The 25,318-nt window shown below is 42.2% G+C and overlaps 1 protein-coding gene across 1 annotated transcript; it reads right to left on the reverse strand.

Annotated features, from left to right (window-relative positions):
• Positions 1 to 520: 520 nt before the first annotated feature.
• On the reverse strand, positions 521 to 25,318 carry ptges (prostaglandin E synthase). Its single transcript, XM_072565879.1, has 3 exons — positions 25,140 to 25,318; positions 20,688 to 20,770; positions 521 to 4,310 (listed from the first exon to the last, which is right to left on the reverse strand). Exons 1-3 carry the CDS (start codon positions 25,242 to 25,244, stop codon positions 4,061 to 4,063), a joined length of 438 nt encoding a protein of 145 aa, XP_072421980.1. The 5' UTR covers positions 25,245 to 25,318; the 3' UTR covers positions 521 to 4,060.

Consider the following 25,318-nt stretch of genomic DNA (forward strand, 5'->3'; position numbering starts at 1 on the left):
AGTCATGCCCAAATCAAATTAGCCAAGGTCTCATAGAGTCTTCGAGATACCATGAGCTTCTCATATTGCAGCAGTTGAATCTTGGCCATGCCAGTCTCTATTGAATGATATTCAAGGAACCTCTTGTCACTCAGTGATTATGTCCCTACCCCTGGACTGAGATAGGCAGGTTCAAATCCCACCTGCTCCTGAGGTGTGTACTAACATCTCTGAGCATGTTGATTAGAAAAAGAAAGTTTAAAAAATTAAACTATATCCAAGGGACTGCTTGTGATGCAATGGTAATGTCCCTACCTCTGGTCCGAGTCGGTCAGTTTCAAGAACGACCTGCTCCTGAGATGTGTACTATCACCTCTGAACAGGTTGATTAGGAAGAATAGGTTAAATAATCATAAAAAAAAGAAACAAATTAGTAATTTTTAAAAAATAAACTGTATCCAAAATTCAAAGCACGGTGAAAATTAGATATTTAACTTCACTCATAACACCAGGATTAATGATGCAACATCTGTGTCTTTAAATATGGCTTTAATAAGAACATATTGATAATGACCATTCATAAGAAGTTTTGCATCCACCAAACTGTATCAATATATATTTAAGGAAAATGTCTATTCACGTTTCATTGCAATGTGTAATATAAAGCTGTAACTTTCTCTCACCTTAAGCATTCAATAGTAGAGCATTCCTACACCAATAAATTTTGGCTGAAGTTTTATCTGTTTGTACTCCCCACCTTATGACATTGCATTGTCCTCTTTCCAAATTGTCTCCTTCTCCTTTCTGACAATCACTCAACAGCAGCTGGACCGATGGGTTCTATATAATAGGAGTGTGGTCCCATGAGTATATGTGGATGCGTATTCAGGTGTGCAATACATGTCTATCGCAACAGGTGCAGCAAACATGGGAAGGATTTGAACTGAGGACGTTCAGGTAGGCAAGGACATTTTGAAAAACCAAAAACTGGACTTGAGTAAAGATTGAGTAGACAGAATCTATATTTTCCCACAGTTTAGCAGGATGAAGTGTGATCACCTGGAAACACAAGATTCTCAAAGGGTTATACTGAGAAAATCTCTCAACTGGGAGATGTAGATCATGGGGTCACCAAATCTCAGAATAAGAGGTTGGCAATTTAAGGCTGAGATGAGAAAAGATTTCTTCATTTTTAAAAAATTCCTTCATGGGATGTGGGCATCGCTGACTAGACCAACACTGATAGCCCATCCCTCATTGCCCAGAGGGCAGTTAAGAGTCAGCAGCATTGCCATGGGTCAGGAGTCACATGTAGGCCAGATCAGGTAAGGATGGCGGTTTGCTTCCCTAAAGGACATTAACGAACTAGAACCAATTGTCGGTTTGTCCTGACATTTGACAACACTTTCACGGCTGTCAATATTCTCTTAATTCTGGATTTGCTATTGAATTCAAAATCCACCATCTGCTGTTCCAGAATTTGAACCTGGGCCTCCCAAACATTATTTGGGTTTGTGTTAAGACCACACTAGATCACCAATGTGGATGTTCCTTTGTTTAGCTTTTAAAAATTTATTCTGGGGAGTGTGGGCTGGACTTTTGATTATTACAGGCAATGTCATGGAGATTGCATTACATATTTCTCAACTTCTGGATTAGTGGTGCTAGAACAGCACAGCAGTTCAGGCAGCATCCAAGTAGCTTCGAACCAAACAATGCCTTCTTGTCATACTGTTAAAATATTGTTCCCCTTTACATTGGTAAATGTTGCCTTGATGAGTGCTGATGAAAAGTTTCAACAAAAAATATCAACAATACTCAAACATCTAAATACTAATGAATAATACTATAACGGCAAAAAGGCACAGGGAAGTTGATACTTGCAAAAGATGTACATAAAACCACCGGATCAAATCAACAAAGTACTTCTGTTAGACAGAGCTTTGGGGCAGGTCATGATGCTGGTGATATTAATTAGAAGAAGATGTTTTTTCTCAGAGGGTTGAGAGTCTTTGGAATTCACTTCCTCAAAAAGCAGTGTTCAATATCCATGGGTTGATGGATTATTGATTATCAAAGGGATGAAAGATTATCAGAGATAGGCAGGAACGTGGAGTTGAGGTTAAGACCAGATCATCCATGATCTTATTGAATGGGGGAGCAAGCTCAAAGGGCCTACCATTAATTCTTTGTTCATGTATTGATATGATTTGGCCTTTAGCACAATTTCTAAAGTTGTCACGACATTGAGTTTTAATGTGCAGCTTCTAATTGAAAGCAAAATTTATACTCATGTTAGATCAATAAGTTGATCTGCAATAAGGGTGGCACGGTGGCTCAGTGGTTAGCACTGCTGCCTCACAGCGCTAGGGACCTGCTTCGGGCAACTATCTATGTGGAGTTTGCACATTCTCACCGTGTCTGCGTGGGTTTCCTCTGGGTGCTCCGGTTTCCTCCCACAATCCAAAGAAACGCAGGTCAGGTGAATTGGCCATGCTAAGTTGCCCATAGTGTTACGTGCACTAGTCGGGGTAAATGTCGGGAAACAAGTCTGGGTGGGTTACTCTTCGGAGAGTCGGTGTGGACTTGTTGAGCTGATGAGCCTGTTTCCACACTGTACAGAATCTAATCTAAGTTCAATGGAAGAACTCTTTATTAAAACAATACTGTGTATGGGCAATTAAGGGTCCAAAGGAGCTGAAAAGCATGAGTCTGTGTAAAGCATGGATGATGTCAGCTATTATGATGATATAGCGCACTAAGTGTTTGTGTGTGGATGAAGGGAGGAGATGGAGTTGGGAATGTGGTTTGCAGCATTTTTATACAGTGAATTATTTGATGATTTGTTACATTGTACATCGTTTAAAGTGGTTGATATTAGATTCCCTACCTGATGCAGGGCCTCTCCAAACATAAAGGATGAACTAGGTGTTACTTGTGGCACAAGGCTGTACATTATTTATTTGGCATTTTAAATGAACAAAGGTAACAGTTTATTCTGTACTTAAAACCTTTCTCTATCTTAAATGTGCACATGCACGCATGTGCATGTGTGTGTGAAGCAGAGGTGGTAAAAGCTCATAATTCACCTCAGGCTCCTAAAACCCTGGGCCTCAATCACTGTGTCCTGATTTACCCACCTCCGCCAAGGGCACTAGTTCAGCTCACTACCTGACACCATGTCCTCTCATAGGAGGGATGGCCCGATACCAAATTCAGTCCAGAATTCATTCCACCAAGTTCAACTGATTGAAAATTGGGCAGACTGCTCCTTGCCGGGTGTAGGCTGGTGTGAGGGATGTTGGGGTCATTGGGTGAAAGGGAAATTATCACCCAAAGATATTTCCACGAGGAGGAATTACTCTTGAATGCATAGTCTGTGACCATATAAATTTATAGGAATAGGCTTTGAAAGCCCCTTTTTAAATATTTTTCAAAGTGGTTATTTGGACAAGTACATGAATAGGAAAGGTTTGGAAGGATATTGGCCAAGAGCAGGCTAATGGGGTTAGTATGGATGGACCTTTTGGTCGGCATGGATCAGTTTGAGCTGAAGGTTCTGTCTCTGTGGGACTCTATGACTCTATGGTTATGTGCTACAGTGACGAATCACTAAAACTTCAGCTATTGGATATTTTAAACTTTGTCTGGACAATCTGCATTGTATTAACAATACCCTTTTATTTAACATGCTTTGTGGGGCAGCCATTTTGCAAATCAGGTCTCCATCTTTAGGCTTAGATCAAAACAAAACTTTAAATGGTTTCGCTGTTTTGGAGGGGGATGGTTTTGGAGAGAATTATAAATCTGGCTCTCAGTCACCATTTTCAGCAATTTCTTTAAAATTGATGAGCTGAAATTGAAGTGTTTGCATGTTTGTTTGCATGAATTGAGAGCACAGGAGCAGAACTATGATCCCGGAAGAGTCAATCAGATACAATGCTGGCAACTTCTGATGGATTTCAACTCAATCCAAAAACAGTTCAATCCTGACAGTAGACTGTTCACGTCTGGAATCAACCGATCCCAGCAGTCAATATTTCCATTGCGTCTCTGACTGGGTTTGTGGTATAAATTGCCCTTACCAACCGATTACGATGTGAGAAAGGATCTGTATGGCAATGGACACACAGGGAACCTGTGCAATGATGTAAGCCAGTGAGCGTGTTGGTGCTTTAAGAGCAAAGAGATAAGCCACACTATGGACCACACGTGCCACAAAGAAGACCAGGAAATGGATGTGGGCAATCAAGAGGTTGGGTTCCATCAACGAGTAGATAGCACCGAGGAACAGGAAAGGAAAGATGTTCTCCATGGCATTGCGATGGGCTCTGTGGAGGGGGGTGGTGGGGGGAATCAAAACGAACTGGTTACTCATTCAACACATATTAAACTATGGCTGCAAAGAACAAAGAAAATTAAAACACAGGAACAGGCCCTTCAGCTTTCCAAGCCTGCACTGATCCAGATCGTCTATCTAAACATGTCACCTATTTTCTAAGGATCTGTATCCTTTGCTCCCTACCCATTCATGTATCTGACCGGATGCATCTGAAATGACACTATTGTGCCTGCCTCCACCATCTCCGCGTTCCAGGTACCCACCACCCTCTGTGTAAAGAACTTTCCATGCTTTTCTCCCTTAAACAGTTCCCCTCTCACCTTGAACTCGTGACCCCTAGTAATTGAGTCCCCCACTCTGGGAAAAAGCTTCTTTTTATTTACCCTATCTATACCTCTCATGATTCTGTAAACCTCAATCAGGTCCCCCTTCAACCTCTGTCTTTCTAATGAAAATAATCCTAATCTACTCAACCTGTCTTCCTAGTTAACGCCCTCCATACCAGGCAACATCCTGGTGAACCTCCTTTGCACCCTCTCCAAAGCATCCACATCCTTTTGGTAATGTGGTGATCAGAACGAAACGCGGTATTCTAAAGGTGGCCGAACCAAAGTCCTACATTGATTGATAAGCCATCTACTGTGCTTGCCTCATTTCCAGATGCTTCAGGTCAAGAAGACTTTTTGGCTAAAGAAGATCTGCTATGTTCGTTGATAAACAAATGACCACAGACTCATAAAATGCATTCCTGGTAAAGGTACCATAATCTTAATAGGCCATTAGAGAGAGAGAGAGAGAGAGAGAGAGGTAACTGGTGGTGGTCTAACCTGAGGGTCACCACACCTTAGACAAAGGGAAAGATTAAGAATGAGAATCCTTCATTGTAACCTCAGCTGGTGTGGGAACGGAGCTCATGCTATTAATGTCACTCTAGATGGCAACCCAGCCATTCAGCCAACTGAGCTAACCAGCCCCCAGTTTCACAGTCTGGGTCCTAACAGTGGTCTCAATAGTGTCACTGGTCCCATTAATCTCATATAGCACAGGCTATTACTGATCTTGCTATTGCCATTTACACATTTTAGACCCTCTTTCATTTCTTCACTTGTCCCATGTTTGCTCCAACCACACCCATCCCTTTTGACATTTAATAACTCTTGCTTTCCAACTAAACACAAACTTCCTTTTTGCACTTTGGTCTCTACTCCCCATTTACCTGTACTCTGCAATCGCTATTTCATCTCTTTTATTCCTTCCCTCCCATCCTTTCTCTCCCTTCCTTTGACAAATAGTCACCAATCTTATGGAGTTCAATGCCATCCAGCACAAAGCAGCTGGTATGATTGGCACCCACCTTCATTCCGTCCACCACCTCCATACAGTGGCAGCAGTGTGTACCATCTACAAGATGCACTTCAGCAACTCACCAAGACTCCTTTGACAGCGGCTTGCAAACTCATGACTTCTACCATCCAGAAAGATGAGGGCAGCAGATGCATGGGAGCATTGCCACCTACAAGTTCCCCTCCATTCTGACTTGGAAATATAATCACTGTTATTTCACTCTAACTAGGTCAAAATCCTGGAACTCTTTTCTTGACAGTACTGTGGATGTCCCTACACCACATACAGAACAACCTCTACTATCTGAACGAGACTGGCAGGGAGTATTCTGTTCAGACAACTGATTGTTCAGATAACTGATCTGATCGTAAACAAAGGAAGCATTGCCGGAACCTTGAAATCTTGTTTGGATAATCCGAAATTTGGATAATTGATGTTCGGATAACTGAGTTTGTTCTATCGACTGCATTGGTTCAATCACTTGCCTTCTCTGGGCAATTAGGAATGGGTAATAAATATTGGCTCAGCCATTGACACTCAGATCCATTGAATGATTTAAAAGAAAACGTGAAACATCAACTCTCTTGACAGATGTTGCCTGTTCTGCTGAGCATTCCTAGAATTTTCATAGAATCCCTACAGTGTGGAAACAGACCCTTCAGCCCAACAAGTCCACATTGACCCTGCGAAGAGTAACCCACCCAGACCCGTTCCCCTACCCTATATTTACCCTTGACTAATGCGCCTAACCTATGCATCCCTGAACACTGTGGGCAATTTAGCATGGCCAATTCACCTAATCTGCACATCTTTGGACTGTGGAAAGAAACCAGAGCACCTGGAGGAAACCCACACAGACACGGGGAGAATGTGCAAACTCCACACAGACAGTCACCCGAGGCTGGAATTGAACCCAAGTCCCTGGCACTGTGAGGCAGCAGCGCTAACCACTGAGCCACCATACCACCCCTGAAGATTCCCATATTGATTAGAACATAGAAAAGCTACAGCACAGAAGGATGCCATCTGTTTGAGTGCTGATAAGTTTCTGGAGAGCGCTCAGACAGAGTACTTCTGCATTGCGTTGCCATCTGCTGAAATGACTATCACTCCCAAATCGGAAAAAGCACGGGTTCAAGGATAAATTCACAAGCTGAGGAATGCAGGTGGAATAGGACTTTGACCCGAGCTTTCTCTGAACCTAGCTTTGAGCTTATTGGGAGTGTTACATTTACAGAGCAAAGTCCCTTTAATCGACCAACATACAGCAGGAATCTCAGGCGTGAGAAAATTGATTGTGTATTTAGTTTCAGCAGAAGTAATGGCCAGTGATCATATAGACAAGCAAGAATTCACTTGATCAATAATTGTTGGCATAGTTTCAGCTTTCTACTCGCAGCTGCTCTAACTACAATTTCAGTCAGTAACCTTTGCCCTTGATTATCTTATTCTATAAGAAAAGTAAAATACAAGGGATGGTGGAAATCTGAAACAGAAATAGCTGCACTGAATCAGAAGGTTAGACAGCGTCTGTGGAGCAAGAAGGTCGGAACTCATCATCCAGATTCTCTGGTCTCCGGATTGTTGGAGATCGAACATACCCCTAAAGATGCATTTTAGAATCCCTCGGAAGACTTGATGCATTGACAACACAATAAATATTCCAGACAGTTAAATCACTGATGGATAATTTTCTGGTGTTGGGAACTGTCTTGAAAGGGCTACAACTCTGCAATTCAGTCAGAGATTGTATTACTGTAGATCTGACCCCATCACCCCCAACCAAAGCCTTACCAAACTCCTAGAGAGAGATGAGTGCTGGTGATTTAACCTGAGGGTCACCATACCTCAAGCAACGGGAGGTGGTTGAAAAGGCAAGTCCTTCATGGTAACTTCAGCCAGCGCAGGAATTAAGTTCACACTGTTGGCATCATTCTGCATAGCAAACCATCTTTTCAGCAAACTGAGCTAACACTGCAATACTGAACGGAAGGAGCTGTAGGACTCTATTCACAAAGGAAGGGCTCTTGGTTTTGTGTCTCACTGACTAGCCTGTGTCCAGACGGACAATTGACTTTGCCAGTGCAGGGCTGAGGGAAGTACTGCACTGTCAGAGGTCCTGCCGCTCAAATGATACATTAAACAAGGCCATTGGTTTGTCATCTCAAGTGGATGGAAAAGAACCCATGGCAGTGTTTCAAAGATAGTGAACTCTTGATAAACTTGTCACTTATATCATTAGTGTTTGTGAAAGCTGTATATGTGCAATGACCTTCCCTCCAATGCAAGGTCAGAAGTGGGGCTGTTTGCTAATATTGAACAGTGTTTAGCATGATTTGTGACTCCTCAGACACTGAAGCAGCCCATATACGTATACAAGAAGCCCTGGACAAAATCGAAGCCAAGGGTGACAAGTCACAAGTAACATTTATCCACACAAGTGCAGGCTCACGGCCATCTCTAACTAGATAAAATCTTACCATCACATTTTGACATTCTATGCCATTACTATCACTGTATCCTCCATGATCAACATTCTGGGGGGTTAACATTGACCAGAAGTTGAACTGTACTGACCTTAAATACTGTGGCTACAACATGCAGGTCAGACTCCAGGAATCCTGCAGCGATTAACCTTCCTTTTGACTCTCCAAAGCCTGTCCACCATCTACAAGTCACTGGTCAGGAATGTGATGGAATACTCCCCACTTGCCTGGATGGACACAGCTTCAACTCAAAAAGGCTTCACACCATCCAGGACAAAACAGCCCACTTAAATGGCATCAAATCATAAACATCCACTCCCTCCACCACTGATGCTCATCAAAGCTCCTTAGACAGCACCTTCCAAACCCATGACCAATTCCATCTAAAACAACAAAAGCAACAGATTCAAGGGACCGCCATCAGAATCACAGAATCGTTCAGGTGTCAAAAGAGGTCATCTTGACTGCAGAAGCTGTCTGAGTATTTTAACATATTTTCCCCATAGCACTACATATTTGTTTAAATAGAACCACCATCCAATGTCCCTTTGAATGCCTCAGCAGAGCCTGCCTACATAACACTTCCAAGCAGTGTATTTCATACCCTAACAATCTCCAGCAATATCCCCTCCAAGCCACTCGACATCCTGACTTGGAAACATATCACCATTCACTCACTGTTACTCAGTCAATATCCTGGAATTCCCTCCCTAACAGCTCTGAATATGTACCTGTAGCAAATAGTCTGCAGCAGTTGAAGAAGGCAGCTCACCATCATCCAGTCAAGGGCACTTAATGCTGGCCCAATCCGTAATGATTAGATTCCCTACAGTATGGGAAACAGGCCCTTCGGTCCAACATGTCCACACCTCCAAAGAGTAACCCACCCAGACCCATTCCCCTACCCTATGTTTACTAATGCACCTAACACTATGGGCAATTTAGCATGCCAATTCACCTGACCTGCACATGTTTGGATTGTGGGAGGAAACCCACGCAGACACAGGGAGAATGTGTAAACTCCACACAGACAGTCGCCCGAGGCAGGAATCGAACCGCTTCTCTGGTGCTGTGAGGCTGCAGTACTAACCACTGAGCCACCGTGCTGCCCACTGCGATGCCTATGTCTGTCATTCTCCGCTACATCACAGCTAATGGAGTTCTTCTGAAACGGGTTTTTGGATATACTGACATGGAGAAAGGTGGTTTAGAAACAGAAGTCTGTTATAACACTCATTTCGCCAGCACAAAACGGCTATTACGTGATTGATGGATTGTGGGCATTGTTTGGATAACGTGAACTTTCTACTGAATGGGTATAATGATTTTCTATTAGGGATCTTCTACAAGGCAATTTTCTATTGTGGTTTCCCATAGCGCGAGGTTGCAGAGGAATGCAACTGTCACAGCATTGAGTACAAGGAGTTGGGAGGTCATGTTGTGGCTGTACAGGACTTTGGTTGGGCCACCTTTGGAACACTGTGTGCAATTCTGGTCTCCTTCCTATCGGAAAGATGTTGTGAAACTTAAAAGGGTTCAGAAAAGATCTACAAGGATGTTGCCAGGGTTGGAGGATCTGAGCTACAGGGAGAGGTTGAATAGGCTGGGGCTGTTTTCCCTGGAGCGTCGGAGGCTGAGGGGTGACCTTATAGAGGTTTGTAAAATTATGAGGGGCATGGATAGGATAAATAGACAAAGTTTTTTCCCTGAGGTGGGGGAGTCCAGAACTAGAGGGCATAGGTTTAGAGTGAGAGGGGAAAGATATGGAAAAGACCTAAGGGGCAACTTTTTCACACAGAGGGTGGTACGTGTATGGAATGAGCTACCAGAGGAAGTGGTGGAGGCCGGGACAATTGCCACATTTAAAAGGCATCTGGATGGGTATATGAATAGGAAGGGTTTGGAGGAATATGGGCCAGGTGCTGGCAGGTGGGACTAGATTGGGTTGGGATATCTGGTCAGCATGGACAAGTTGCACTGAAGGGTCTGTTTCTGTTCTGTACATCTCTATGATTCTATAATTGTCGCATTATAGCAGAACAACCTATCCCTCTTTTTTTTGTCTTAGAAAATACACTACATTAGAAACAAGAAAGGACAATGAAAAACAATGCTTCACAATCCAACAGTCCTGAAAGTCTTTTCTTGTGTTGGCATGACAACAAGGAAATGCTTTTCCTGTTTTTCTTCTGAATCAACATGTGTTCTTCATTAGCTCTCGTCTCCATGCAGTGCCAGGAATTTCACTGCACATTATTTCCTTCATTAGTGAGATCAGAGATAGGGAATAGTTGAGTAAATACCACCACAAGTCAATTGTTTTTATTTTTAAAAATCAAGTGGCTTGTTTAGTAAAACACTGACATTCATTTCTAGTTATATTGAGTCAAAAAGTGAAAAGCTTTGTGAACAATTTTGATTAAACTACTCTTAAACCAGCCTTACTGCAAATATTTCTCATTTCCTAATTTGGAGAAAAATATAGAGGCACTGGTTACAGTAAAAGATATACTGGAACAATACCAGAATTGAGAGGTTATATACTTATCCTCAAAGAATGAATAGGCAGCAGTTTTTGCATCTAGAGCAGGCAATGCTGTAATGTTATTTTATGGGATGTGGGTGTTGCTGGCTGGGCATATTCCAATCCCTCGGCTCTTGTGAGAAGCAAGTGGCAAGTTGCCTTTGTGAACTGCTACAGGGCTGTGGGCTTATACATACCACTTGTTGCCATCAAGCTTCAATAAATCATGTCAAGTTTGTTTAAAGCCAACTTTAGGATGTTATAGGCCCTCATCTCTTCACTGTCTTTTCATTTAACTTTTCAATTCCCTCCCCTCTGGGCCCACTTTCTCGATCTGAGAATGTGAGAAAATGTTCTCCTCCCAACTCCTCTGTCAGTAACAGTCAGTATTGGCCACATGAACCTTTTGATAATGGCTTTAACTGGTTTTGTATAAACATTGCATTCCTGTCTTTAAAGGCTAAATGCCGTGTTAGCATTGGGCTCAATTAGCTGGATGGCTAATTTGCAATGTGATGCTAACTGAGCAGGTTCAATTCCTGAACCAGCCAAAGTCACGACAAAAGGTCCTGCCTTCTCCGAACTTACCCCTCGCCTGAGCATGTTAACTCTCAGGTTAAGTTCACCGCTAGCTGTCTGTCTCTAATAAGAGAGCCACCTCTGCATCTAAGGTGCCTTTTGCAGATAACATGGGCTGAATGGCCTTCTCAATTTTCAAAACTGATTTTAAAGATTCATGTAAACACAAAAAGTGCTGGAGAAACTCAGCAGGTCTAGCAGCATCTGTGGAGAGAGAAACAGCATTAACACTTTGAGTCTAGTATGACTCTTCCTCAGAAGATTACCATCCTTGTTGTCAAATTCCTCCCTGGTCTCATACCTCTTTAAGTCTATAATCTCCTCCAACCCACAATCCTCTCTACTCCTCTGCTTCTAAAGTCTTGAGCATCCTCAAGTTCAATCACTCCATCATTAATTGGCCACATCTCTTGACGCCTCTCAGCCCCAAGTTGTAGAATTCCCTGCTGACACCTCCCTGTCACACCACACTCCTTAAAACCCCACCGTCATTGAACCAATTTTTAAAGTCACCTGTCCTTACATCACTAACTCATTGTCAAACTTTGCTTTGTGGCTGCACTTATTGGCAACGTCATCACTAAGTGACAGAGACACAGAGCATGGAAACTGACTCTTCGGTCCAACCAGTCATACTGAACATAATCCCAAACTAAACTAGTCCCACCTGCCTGTGCTTGGCCCATACCCCTCCAAACGTTTCTTATTCATGAACTTATTCAAATGTCTTTCAAACCCCTGTGCACCACGTCCTCTGGAAGTTCATTCCACACGCAAACCACTCTCTGCATACAAAAAATTGCCCCTCACGTCTATTTAAATCTTTCTCCTCTCACCCCTTAAAAATATGCCGCTCGTCTGGAAATCGTCCACCCGAGGGAAAAGACACCTGCCATTCATCTTATCTATGCCCCTCTTGATTTTATAAACCTCTGTAAGGTCAGCCCTCAACCTTCTCCAGTGAAAAAAAAAGTCCCAGCCTATCCACCCTCTCCTTGCAGCTCAAACCCTCCATTCTGGGCAACATCTCTTCTGAACCCCCTTCAGCTTAATAATATCTTTCCAAAGAGTGACTGGAACTGGACATAGTACTCCAAAAGAGGCTTCACCAATGTCCTGTACAATCTCAACATGACGTCCCAACTCCTACACTCAAAGGTCGGAGTTAACATGCTCCGACAGAAACACATTATTGCGGTGTTCCATCAGGATCTGCAGCTACCTGTCATGAAGGTATCAAGCACTTGCTCATATGTTCACATACTTATGGGTGAGTCAAGAATGGTGGGGCATGGTTTTAAAAAAAGGGGTCACATCTTTAGGATTGTATTTTTCTCTATCAGAGGATTGTATGACTTTAGACAGCTCTGCCTTAGCAGGCAAAGGAGGCAATATCACTGAATATTTTTAACTGAGGTCAACAAATTTTCATTAGGCAAGGGGAATAGACAAGAATGTAGAATTTGGAACACAGATGGATCAAAGTTCTATGGATGCTGGAGAAATACATTAGTTCAGCAGAATTTGTGAAGAGTGAAAGAGAGCTAACATTTCAAGTCCAATTTGACCCCTCTTTGGACAATCAGCCTTTAGGGCAGCATGGTGGCACAGTGGTTCGCACTGCTGCCTCACAGCACCAGGGACCCGGGTTTGATTACAGCCATGGGTGACTGTCCTTGTGGAGTTTGCACATTTTCCACCTGTCTGTGTGAGGTTCCCTCAGGTGCTCTGGTTTCCCCTACAGTCCAAAGATGTGCAGGTTAGTGGATTGGCCATGCAAAATTCCCATGGTGTCCAGGGATGTGCAGGCTATGTTAGCCATGGTAAATACAAGGTGACAGGGTAGGGTGGTGATCTGGGTGGGATGATCTTCACAGGGTCAGTATGTACTTGATGGGCAGAATGGCCTGTTTCCATACTGTAGGGATCTATGCTATTATCATTGAGAGGTGGAGCAGACTTAAAGGATCAAATGGGCTATTTCTGCTCCTAATTCACGTATTTGTATAGTACAGGGAATGCAGGAGGATAGTGTGCAAGTTCAGGAAACAATTCGAAAAGCAGGATACCAGTTGCAAATTATTCCAAGCAAGTATGAATTCAAGAATAATGATAAAGTCTCACAACAATTGGGTGTAGTTTGGTGAGACCATGCATGAAGTAATTTATGTAATCTTTGCCTCAGTGTCTAATACAGAATGCTGCTCTCTGCACAGTGTGAGGGGACATTGTGGAGACTAATTCTGCATATTTCAATCATCTATTTTAGTTTATTTTTAACCCATAACTAATGCTGTGGAAATCATCTTTCTGCACTGTGTTAGTGGGGCTGTTGGCCTGTGCTGTAGTGAGGTACTACAAACAATACAGTCTGTAGTATTGGCCAAAGATGTAACGGCAAAGGTAGGCCATTCAGCCCATCATGTCTGCTCCATCATTCAATGAAATCATGGCTAATCTGATCATTCTCATATCCATTTTGCTGCCTTTTCTCACAAAATGCTTGATTCCAGTATTGATTAAAATCTACATTTCCATGCTGATGCCATGCACATCTATGTTCTGATGGATTTTGGTAACACAGACATCATGGAGGGCCATCTTCAGTGGGAGGAACACAAACTCCTGTTTTGCAGTGCTCCTGGGAGGTGCCTTGGGATATCTTAATATGTTAAAGGTGCCATATAGCTATCAATTGAAAATAAAATACTGTGAATGCTGGAAAGCTGACATAAAGTCAGGGAATGCTAGAGAAACTCAACAGGTCCAGCAGCATTTACAGGGAGAAACGAAGAGTAAACATTTTGAGTCTGGTATGTCTTCTTCAGAACTAAAAGAAACAGAATTTTATTGTTAAATTCTCTTCATTCAGACTTTTCCTCCTCTCTTTCTGACTCTAGTTTGCTCTCTAACTTTGACTCTTTTAGGAAATGAACAATTGGTATCACATTTTGGCAAGTGATCAGATAGAAGACAGGAAATTGCATAAAATCCCATCCCAGTATCTTAGCAATTATCAAGATCTAGCTTCATGCTCTTTGTCTACTTCCTTTTCCCTAACTCTCTCTCTCTCTCTCTCTCGGTGCTGTTGCTATCTCTCTGACTCACTCCTTCTGCCCCTACATTCCACTCACACCTTCAACTTAAACACCACCATTTCTCCGCTGCGTTCTGTTCTGATAAAGGATCATCGGACTCAAATACTGTTTTTCTCTTCACAGATGCTGCCAGACCTGCTGGGTTTTCCAGCATTTTCTGCTTCTGTTAGATGATGTTGGTTGATTGGTAAATATTGGCCAGGGTTTGGGACAACACCTCTGCTTGTCTTTGTCATGTGGTCATTAAGATGTACAGCACGGAAACAGACCCTTTGGTCCAACTCATCCATGCCAATCGTATATCCCAACCTAATCTCGTCCCATTTGCCAGCATTTGGCCCATATCTCTCTAAACCCTTCCTATTCATATACCCATCCAGATGCCTTTTAAATGCTATAACTGTACTAGCCTCCACCACTTCCTCTGGCACCTCATTCCATACATACACCACTCTTTGTGTGAAAAGGTTGCCCCTACCGTCTATTTAAGTCTTTCCCCTCTCACCTGAAATCTATTGTCTCTGGTTTTGGACTCCCCTACCCCAGGGTAAAGACTTTGTTGATTTACCCTATTCATGCCCCTCAGGGTTTTATACACCTCAATAAAGTCACCCCTCAGCCTCTGATGCTCCAGAGAGAACAGCCGCAGCCTATTCAGCCTCTTCCCGTAGCTCAAACCCTCCAACCCTGGCAGCATCTTTGTACGTCTTTTCTGAACCCTTTCAAGTTTCACAACATCCTTCTGGGAGCACAGAGACCAGAATTGTAAACAGTGTCCCAAAAGTGGCCTAACCAATGTCCTGTACAGCCACAACATAACCTCCTAACTTCTATAGTCAATACTCTGACCAATATAGGGAAGAACACTAATTGCTTTTTTCAGTATCCTGTCTACCTGTGACTCCACTTTCAAGGAACTATGAACGTGCACTCCAAGCAACACTCCCCAGGACTTTACCATTAAGTGTATAAGTCCTGCCCTGATTTGCCTTTCCAAAATGCAGCACCTCACATTTTTCTAAACTGAACTCCATCTGCCACTCCTCGGCTCATTGGCCCATCTGATCAAGATCCCATTGTACTCTGAGGTAACCTTCTTAACATTTTGGTAGGAAAGGTAAAATTGCCTTAGTCATTCCCAACCATAAGACTGCTCTCATTAGAGAGAGACAACTGATGCTGGCTTAACTTGAGGGATGAAGGAGCATCTTATAGAAACATATAAAATTATGAAGGGAATAGATACGATAGACACAGGGAGGTTGTTTCCACTGGTAGGTGAAACTAGAACTAGGGGGCATCGCCTCAGAGTAAGGGGGAGCAGATTTAGGACTGAGATGAGGAGGAACTTCTTCACCAAACAATTAGGGATCTATGGGAATTCCCTGCTCAGTGAAGCAGTTGAGGCTTCCCAGTTGAATGTTTTTAAGGCAAAGATCAATTTTTGAACAGTAAAAGAATTAAGGGTTATCATGAGAGGGTTGGTAAGTGGAGCTGAGTCCACATGACGTTATTGTAGATGGAATAGCCTTGATGGCCTACTCCCTCTCCTATTTCTTATGTCATCTCAGCTCAAGCAAGGGGAGAGGCTCAGAAGGAGAGTCGTTCGTGGTAGCCTCAGGCGGTGCAGAAGTTGAACCTACTGCTGTTGACTCTGATTTGCATCATACTTGCTTACTGACGACTGGCATCTTGCATTCTGGTGTGGGATTTGAAGCCACAACGTTTTTGAACCAGATGCCACTTGAGCTGTGAATGAGTCCAAAGCAAACAGCGAAAGTCTAACTCTTAGAAAACTTTAATAACCTAGATGTAAATTTAGAGTTTTTTATGACTTCAAATAAAGTAATTATTAAGTAATCTGCACATGTGTGAAATGGTACTGCACAATAACATTAAACTTTACTGACGTACTGTGACGTGCATAAACATTTCTGCTTTACTGTGGCCACAATTCCACACTTTCTCACCATACTTTAAAGTTCCGCACAGCAGCTTACTCTCCTCAGCACAGTCAAAGGGTTTTCAAAAGGACAGGGTGTAGGCATCACAGATGCTTGAGGACCGTGCTAAACTGTCAGCGGGAATATTCAGTGTCTATTCACGAACACTTGCATCAACATACAAAGCAAATGTGTTCACTCAACAAAAATGTTGGCCCTGAGTTTTCTTGTACCTCACCCTCTGTAACAGCATCAGAAGTTGTGTTTCTCTATTGACGTCAGTTTAATTCCAAAGGTTATGTACACATCAATCATCTCTGCACTGTAAGAATTGATCTGTTGTCTAGCTTTGATGGAATAAATTATTTCTTGGTGCATGGCTGACAAAATGATTGTTAATATTTTAATTCCTGTGTTTCAGCACAGGCAGTGCGTTATTTTTACCATCTTTGGAATTGTGCAGAATGAGGACAGCAATAAATTTAGCCAAGGAGTATTTGACACAACAATTTGGTATGTAGCAAAGTCTAATTCTTAAAGAGACTTCATCTCTAGAGGAACTGAATTGTGAAACAAGGGTATTATATTAAACTTGTATGCTAACCTTATTTAGGACCATTTTGCAGTGTAACTGTTTTATTTATTTTCTCTACTTTTGTACCTAAGATTTGTACCAAACTACTTTGCATCTAAGGTGGTGATAATGTGTTGGTGATATTGAACACTTTTCACTGCACTTCTATTCTTTTGTAACTTGAGTATACATGACAGTAAACCTAATTCTAATTCTAATTTAATTAATCCCAGTTGCCCAGTCCCAACATTTTATGTAGACCAATGGGAGGCTGGAGGAACACAGCGAGTCAGGCAGCACCAGGAGGTGGAGTAGTCAACATTTTGGGTATAACTCTCCTTAAGGACTTTTGCCTCCAACATTTTATATGGTTTCTTCATTCCTTCTTTCAATCTTTCTGATTTCTTTCAATCAACCACTCGCTTCTTTCAAAATAACATGCTTTAGGTTCCTTGGTGGAACACAGCTATCACAAATATTTTTCTGGAGTGAGCCAGTTCTGCTATTAAACTGATGCAAACCAACAGTTGGTCAAATGCTTTCACACGTTCAGTGGGATAAAGCAAAGTTATCCATATAGACAAGTCTGATCAGCAGTCAGGTATTGTGCTTTTGAGGCTTGTATTCCACTTTTATTTTATGTACGGAGGGATTGTCTATGGTGCAAAGGGAAAACAGGTTGGGATTCTACTCACTGGAGTTTGGAAGAATGCGAGGTGATCTAATTGAAACATTTTGGAGTCTTAAGGGGCTTGACAGGGTAAATGCTGAGAGGATGTTTCCCCCTCATGGGAGAGTGCGTCTAGGACCAGAGGGCACAGTCTCAGAATAAAAGGGTACCAATTTAAGGCTGAGAAGAGGAGGAATTTCTTCTCTCAGAGGGTTCAGAGTCTTTGGGATTCCTTGCTACGAAAGCACAGTTCTTCAGTATATTTAAGGCTGAGGCAGATGGATTCGTGATCAAGAATTATGAAGGAAGAGCAGGAAAGCAGATGTGAGGAATGGTGTACGGACTCAAGAGGCTGAACAGCCTACTCCTGCTCCTATTTCTAATGATCTAATGGTTACTGGAAGTAATAATAAATAATAATAATGACAATAGACGTAATAAATAAAAAATGAAGAGGTGGCCATGAAGTGATATTGTCACTGGATTGGCAACCCAGAACTCCAGATACTGGGTTTGAATCCCGCTATGGTAAATGAGAATTCCAAATATATTTGCTTGTCAAAATATCTTCTAACTACGTTTATGAAGGTCTGATTCCAGCTTTAAACTGTGGCCCTAATCCAAACATCCCCACCAGTTGAAATAACTTTTCTTTGCCTTTCCTATTAATTCCCTGAATATCTTTAAAACATCAATCAAATCACCCGTTAACCTTCTAATTCAAGATCACAATCCCATTTTGGACTCCACCTATGTTAGAATGCCTAACGTTTAATTTCAGAAGAGAGGTTGTGTCCTCCCTTCTATATTTACTACTTAAGTGAGCTCATCCAAGAATCATCCAGCCTTACAGCTATTAATAGACTCCAAGCCCTCTCATCAGGTAGAAACTAAGAGAAATGGCTTTTTTTAAGAGAGGGGGTTTATTGGCCCGCTCAGGCTCATAGCTCTCATCCAAATATCCCTAGTGTCACATCAGTCCCCTGAGAATATCTGCTCAAACGTAATTAATGCCTTGTTTCTCTTAATCTCAACAAGAACATTAATTAACTCTAACAACATAATTGAGAAGACATCAATGTACAAAATTGCTCAGCAATGCCAACTTTGCTTGTTTCAAATCTAAGAACATATCCATTGGGAATGAGGATGGAATCTGTTCAAACCTATTTAACTTGGTTCACAGATTACACAGAAAAGAAATGATTATTATATGTCAGGGAAACTGACATATTTTGCTGATAGTGAGTCAGAATAAAATAGAGTCAACAGGTCAGGTGAGGTTAGAGGATGAGAAATATTAAGGTCACAACAGGGAAATATAATTCAGGCCATGTTCTAAAGTTGTATACCGTATTCTCATTTGTCTATTTTTCACTAAATTTCTATGCCCACTTTTCTAATGGAAATTGTAAGCAGAAACACTAAACACTATAGAACTTTGGTGAGGCTGTATTTGGAATATTGTACACAGCTCTGGTCGCCACGCTGCAATAAGGATGTGGAGATGGTACAAAAATGGCTTACCAGGGTGTTGCCTGGTTTAGCTGTGAGGAGAGGTTGAACAAACTTGGTTTGTTTTCACTTAAACATTGAAAGATGAGGGGCAACCTGATAGAAGTCTGCAAAATTATAAGAGGTATGGTTAGAATGGATAGTCAGAGTGTTTTGCCCAGGGTAATGTCAGTTAGTAGAGGGACATAGAATTTAAGGTAAAAAGGGGCAAGTTTAAAGATGTGAGAGGCAAGTTTTTTTGCTTTGAGGGTGAGAAGTGGCTGGAATGCACTGCCAATAGAAATGGATATATTAGCAACTTTCAAGAGCCATTTTGACAGATATATGAATAAGCAGGGAATAGAGGGATACAGACTGTGTAGAGGCAACAGGTTTTTGGGTTAGAAAGGCATCATATTTTGGCGCAGTCTTGGTGGACCAAAGGGCATATTCCTGTGCTGTACTGACCTGTTATCTTTGTTCATCACACCCTTTATCGTGGGGGTACAGTAGCCCCTTCCCCAGGAGGAAGATCCAATTATATCTCGCCAATCTTTCCCTGGCCATTTCTGTAAATAATGTTGACCTGGGATTCTCTGGTGATAAAAGTTGTCAGGACATAGATGTAAGATTATCTTTCAATATATTCTAGATATAAAGTCACCAAATATTCCTGATGGGCTCCAGCCCAAAATGTCGATTTTCCTGCTCCTTGGATGCTACCTGACCTGCTGTGCTTTTCCAGCACCACACTCTCAACTCTGATCTCCAGTATCTGCAGACCTCACTGTCTCCTAAAGTCACCAAAGTCCTACTGTACCACAGAGTTGTTCTCTCATTAGAGAGAGATGATTGGTGGTGGGCCGGCCAACCTGAGGATCACTACACCTCAGACAAGGGCAAGAGTGAAGAGGAAACTCCTTCATGATAACCTCAGTTGGTGCAGGAATTGAACCCATAATGCTGTCTAAACAACTGAGCTAACCAACCCCCAAATTATTTAGTCTAGAGGTAGAACAGTAACAAGCCTTATTAAAAATAAAGTAAAAATGCGCGTCACTCAGACTTTCAAATTGACTTTGAAAATTCTGTGGTACAGTAGGACTTTGGTGACTTTCTGTTTAGAATACAGTGAAAGATAATCTTACATCTATACACACTTGCTGTCAACTTTCAGTTGCAGAGAAACCCAGGTCAATGTCACTATTTAGATGTGAAGTAAATAAGTAAGGGTGATCATGCAACTCTTTCCCCACCTATTTATTTTTCTCCACCCATTTATTATACGGACAGGAATTCATGTACTGGATAAGTTGAATTTTCCAATATGCACTGTCAGTCTGGAGCCAATGCCCAAAGGATAAATGTTCCCCTTCCTAATTGTGATTGACAACAGATCCAGAAGCAACACGAGGAAAGCTTTATTTGCACAGTCATTGGCCTGAAAGGGTAGTGAAAACACATTCTGTTATAGCTTTCCAAAGAAAACAGAATACTTCTTCAAAGAGGGGGGAGAAAATTGCAGAGCTATGGGAGCAGCGGGAGAATGGGATGAGTCGATGGCTCTGCCAAAGAGCAGAATAGGCTGATACCCCTCTCTCAGCAAAATGGCATTCGATGAATCTGAGTGACCTTTAGAGAATATTTACATTACCTCCGAGATCGCTCCACATCAGGATCTGTTCGATGATACTCCAGCCCACCGTGTCTCAATGCATCCTCTGGGTTGATAAATGCCTGCAGGAAAGGAGATGGTGAAACCAGATGGGCAAAACCATGTCGAAAACTTAAGAACAAAGTAAGACTCGACAAATAACTATGGCATCAGCATTTCAATGAAATGCAAAAGCACAGTTTCTGTGAAAATGGCTTTGTAAAAATACTGGAAAAACTCAGCAGGTTTGGTTTCATAGTGAAGAGAGAAACAAAGTTAACGTTTCAAGTCCAGTGTGACTCTTCTTTAGAACTTCCAGAACTAGTTCTGACGAAGAGTCACACTGGACATGAAATGTTAACTTTGTTTCTCTCTGAGTTTCTCCAGTATTTGCTTATTTATTTTAGATTTCCAGCATCTGCAGTATTTTGCTTTTATTGTAAAAATGGCTTTCTTCACTCCTCTCTGCTGACTTCCTGCCTTTCCAACAACTATCTTGTTTAACTAAACTATATTATTGTTCTTTCTTTCAGCACCTTAACTGCAGCATCGAAGAGGAAACCCACATAGACCTAGGGGAACGTGCAAACTCCACATCGACAGTTGCCTGAGGGTGGAATCGAACCCAGGTCCCTGGTGACGAAAGGCATCATTCTAAATTTTGATGTTTCCTCCACATCAATCATTAACCCCAATTAATCCATCACACAGCCTTATAATCTCATGTACAAATCTTTTCCCTTGCAGTCTATCTTAAATCCTAAATACCTTTGGAATTCTCTCCCCAAATCAATCCATCTACTCCCTCACCCTCACCTCCTTTAAGATGCTTCATAAAATTCATTTCTTTGGTTAATCTATTAATCACCTCTCCTAACATCTCACTGTTTGTCAAGATGTCAAATCTTGTTTGTCCATCTTCCTGTTTACAATGATAATATGCTATGTTCATGCACATTGTTGTTTTCATCTTTAACCTTTTTACTGAAGTTCTTTCATTCTAGCCGTTGTCAGAGTGGCTCTGTGGTTAGCACTGCGACTTCATAGTGCCAGGGTTCAATTCCAGCCTGACGTGACTGTCTGTGTGGAGTTTGTGGGTTTCCTCCCACAGTCCAAAGATGTGCAGGTTGGGTAGATTGACCATGCTAAATTGCCCCATAGTGTCTAGGGTGGAAAATCCTTTCCTAATTTTAAACATGTGGTTCAACTCTGTTCTAAAGATTCAGATAAAACAGCCTCAGACTGGAGCCAGACTGGGTTGAATTACGTGGTGAGTATTTCAAACTGCTAATGTGCAGGGTGAAACATTGCTTTCAGAAATATGCTGAGCCAATCATTGACTATTCTCTTTCTGTCTCCTCATATTTACCCCCTTGTGATGATGTACACAGGTGGATGCATCTTAAGAGTTTCTAGCTTCATTTTAGGCTGAGGTCTAATTGAATGGAATTTGTTTTTAAGAGTTTGACAGGAATATCGAGAGATGTTGTCCGATGGCGAGGATGTCAAAGAGAACATGACTTTAAAACTAGAACCAGGACATTGAGAACAGAAGATAGAAAACACTTCAGCATGCAAAAGGGGAAGTATACTCCTCCACAAAGCAGTAAATGCTAGCTCAGTTAATAATACTAAAGACGAGTTCAATCGATTTCTTGATGGCCATTATGATATGTGAAAGCGAAAATACATGGACGGTTCATCTTTCCTGATGAAGGGCTTATGCCTGAAAGTTCGATTCTCCTGCTCCTCAGAGGCTGACTGACTGGCTGTGCTTTTCCAGCACCACACTTTTCGACACGTTTCAAATAAACATCAGCCATCAGCTTAGCGAATGACAGAACAAGTTCAAGGGGGTAAATATCCACCAGAGATTCTTATCTTCCTCATTTTCCCTCACGTATCTTTGTTGCTTTCCCAGCTTTGGGAAGAGTCGGAATGGGACAAAACTGCGGAATCACTACAGTGAGGACATTCAACCCATCATGTCTGTGATTGCTCTCCAAATGAGCCTCTCACTTTACACCATCCTCCAGCCTTCTTTCTTTACCCTATGCATTCTTCATTTTTCAAACGACTGTTAAATTGCTTTTTGAAAGCTTTGATTGAGCCGGCCCCCACCATATTCGGCGAGGGTGCATTCCAGACCCTAACCGTTCGCTCAGTGAACAAGATTTTTTTCATATCATTTTTGCTTCTTCTGCCAATTACTTTTGACCTGCACTTTCTTGTTCTCAATCATTTAATGAGTGGGAACAGTTTCTCCCTATCCACTCTGTCCATACCCTTCATTAATTTTAGATTAGATTAGATTAGATTCCCTACAGTGTGGAAACAGGCCCTTCATCCCAACTAGTCCACACCAACCCTCCGAAGAGTAACCCACCCAGACCCATTCCCCCTAACTAATGCACCTAACTCTATGGGCAATTTTAGCATGACATATTCACCTGACCTGCACATCTTTGGACTGTGGGAGGAAACCGGAGCACCCAGAGGAAACCCACGCAGACACAGGGAGAATGTGCAAACTCCACACAGACAGTTGCCCGAGGCTGGAATCGAACCCAGGTCCCTGACGCTGTGAGGCAGCAGTGCTAACCACTGAGCCACCATCCCGTCCCTCTTCTCAACATTATCTCGTCCACGGTTAACAGTTCTCCAATCTATCTTAATAACTGCACCTCCATTCTCATAAATCTCTTTGACTACTCCCAATGTCTTCCAATGAGGTGAACCATGGTACCCAGAAGCACACAGCTGATGCTGAACTAAGGTCGACCTAATCTCCCTGCTCTTGTACACTATGTCCCTGTTAATGAAGCCTAAGATACTGTCTGCTTATTAATTGCTCTTTCAATCTGACCTGCCACCCTCAATAACTTACACACACATACACACAGGTTCCTCTGCTCCTGCCTTTATACTCTTAAATTGTCACACCATATTTTTCAACAGTAAATTTTGTAGCCCCCTTCATAGGAAGAGAAAGACTGACGAGGGCATCCTAAGAATGCAGAAAATAATCTTTAGACAAACTTTGGGTAAAGTGAGGTTGCCAAGTCTTCTTTACCCACATTCTGGGTTCAAATGAGTAACAGCCATTAGCTCAGTGAATGACAGAACAGGTTCAAGGGAATGAATATTCAGCAGAAATTCTTATCCTCCTCATTTTTCCTCACGTTACTTTATTGTTTTCCCAATCTTGGGACAAAACTGAGGAATCATTACAGTGCAGAGTGAAGCCATTCAACCCATCATGTCTGTGGTAGCTCTCCAAATGACGTCAGAGTATTGGAAGGTCATGTTGCGGCTGTACGGGACATTGGTGAGGCCACTGTTAGAATATTGCTTGCAATTCTGGTCTCCTTCCTATCGGAAGGATGTTGTGAAACTTGAAAGGATTCAGAAAAGATTTACAAGGATGTTGCTAGGGTTGGAGGACTTTAGCTATAGGGAGAGGTTAAGTAGGCTAGGGCTGTTTTCCCTGGAGCGTTGGAGGCTGAGGGGTGACCTTATAGAGGTTTATAAAATCATGAAGGGCATAGATAGGATAAATAGACAAAGTCTTTTCCCTGGGGTGGGGGAGTCCAGAACTAGAGGGCATAGGATTAGGGTGAGAGGGGAAATATATAAAGGAGACTTTTTCACGCAGAGGGTGGTGTGTGTATGGAATGAGCTGTCTGAGGAAGTGGTGAAGGCTGGTACAATTACAGCACTTAAAAGGCACCTGGATGGGTATATGAATAGGAAGGTTTGGAGGGATATGGGCCAGTTTGGGATTGGGATATCTGGTCGCCATCGACGAGTTGGACCAAGGGTCTGTTTCCGTGCTGTTCATCTCTATGCCTCTATGCATTTAATGATCGTTCCCATTCAATTAAGTTTGCCCTTTTCAAATGATCTGAAAGACAGGGAGATGTGTGTGACGACAGAAAAGAATTAAAACCATTCGGGGCAGAATTAATACACTTCAGGCAAGAATTTGAAGGCGGTGCGTTTACGATTTCAAACTGAACTGCACGAAGCCAGAGGAAGTGTTATTACCTTGCAGTTGTTTATAATGTTGCCATCCACACCAACCCCCACGTAAAGAAGAATTTACAAAAACCTACCCATTTTCCTGATCAATTGAAGTCTACACACGATCTAGATTTACGTTTCCAAAGCGCAATCCCTCCAAAATATTTATAATCAGTGAGTTAAAACTCCACTGAAGTTATCAGAAACAACGATTTTATAATATATTGAAGTTTCAAAACTATCGTAACTCCCCCCCCCCCCCCCTCTTCTATTCTTAACAAATCCGGCTTCAAATCGAACTAGACTCTCTTTACATTAAGTAACAAAACATCAGCTCTCTCGCAATTTCAAAAAAAGTTCCTGCTGGAAACGGAAGTATGGCGTGTTTATATGTATTTAAAATGCAATTATGATAATTGCGATTCTCACCTTTTTATGCAGCCGGAGTTGTCCCGTGATGATGGCCAGAGTATAGAGTTTAAGGACAAGCAGCGTGCTGTAGAAAATATAACATGTCAAGACAGGGTTATCCATTTCGTTTGAAGATCGTGAAGCGATTGAATGTGAGAGGAGAGAGGTATCCAGAGGCAGCGACTCATCCCCGCCCA

The sequence above is a fragment of the Chiloscyllium punctatum genome, chromosome 49, assembly GCF_047496795.1.
Source record: "Chiloscyllium punctatum isolate Juve2018m chromosome 49, sChiPun1.3, whole genome shotgun sequence".
In the NCBI taxonomy this organism is placed as follows: domain Eukaryota; kingdom Metazoa; phylum Chordata; class Chondrichthyes; order Orectolobiformes; family Hemiscylliidae; genus Chiloscyllium; species Chiloscyllium punctatum.

Coding starts and splice junctions, on each gene's coding strand:
- ptges (XM_072565879.1), bottom strand. CDS start 25,244: ATGGATAACCCTGTCTTGACATGTTATATTTTCTACAGCACGCTGCTT. Junction 20,771..25,139: donor AACTCCGGCTGCATAAAAAG/GTGAGAATCGCA, acceptor CCTTTCCTGCAG/GCATTTATCAACCCAGAGGA. Junction 4,311..20,687: donor GATGTGGAGCGATCTCGGAG/GTAATGTAAATA, acceptor CCCCCTCCACAG/AGCCCATCGCAATGCCATGG.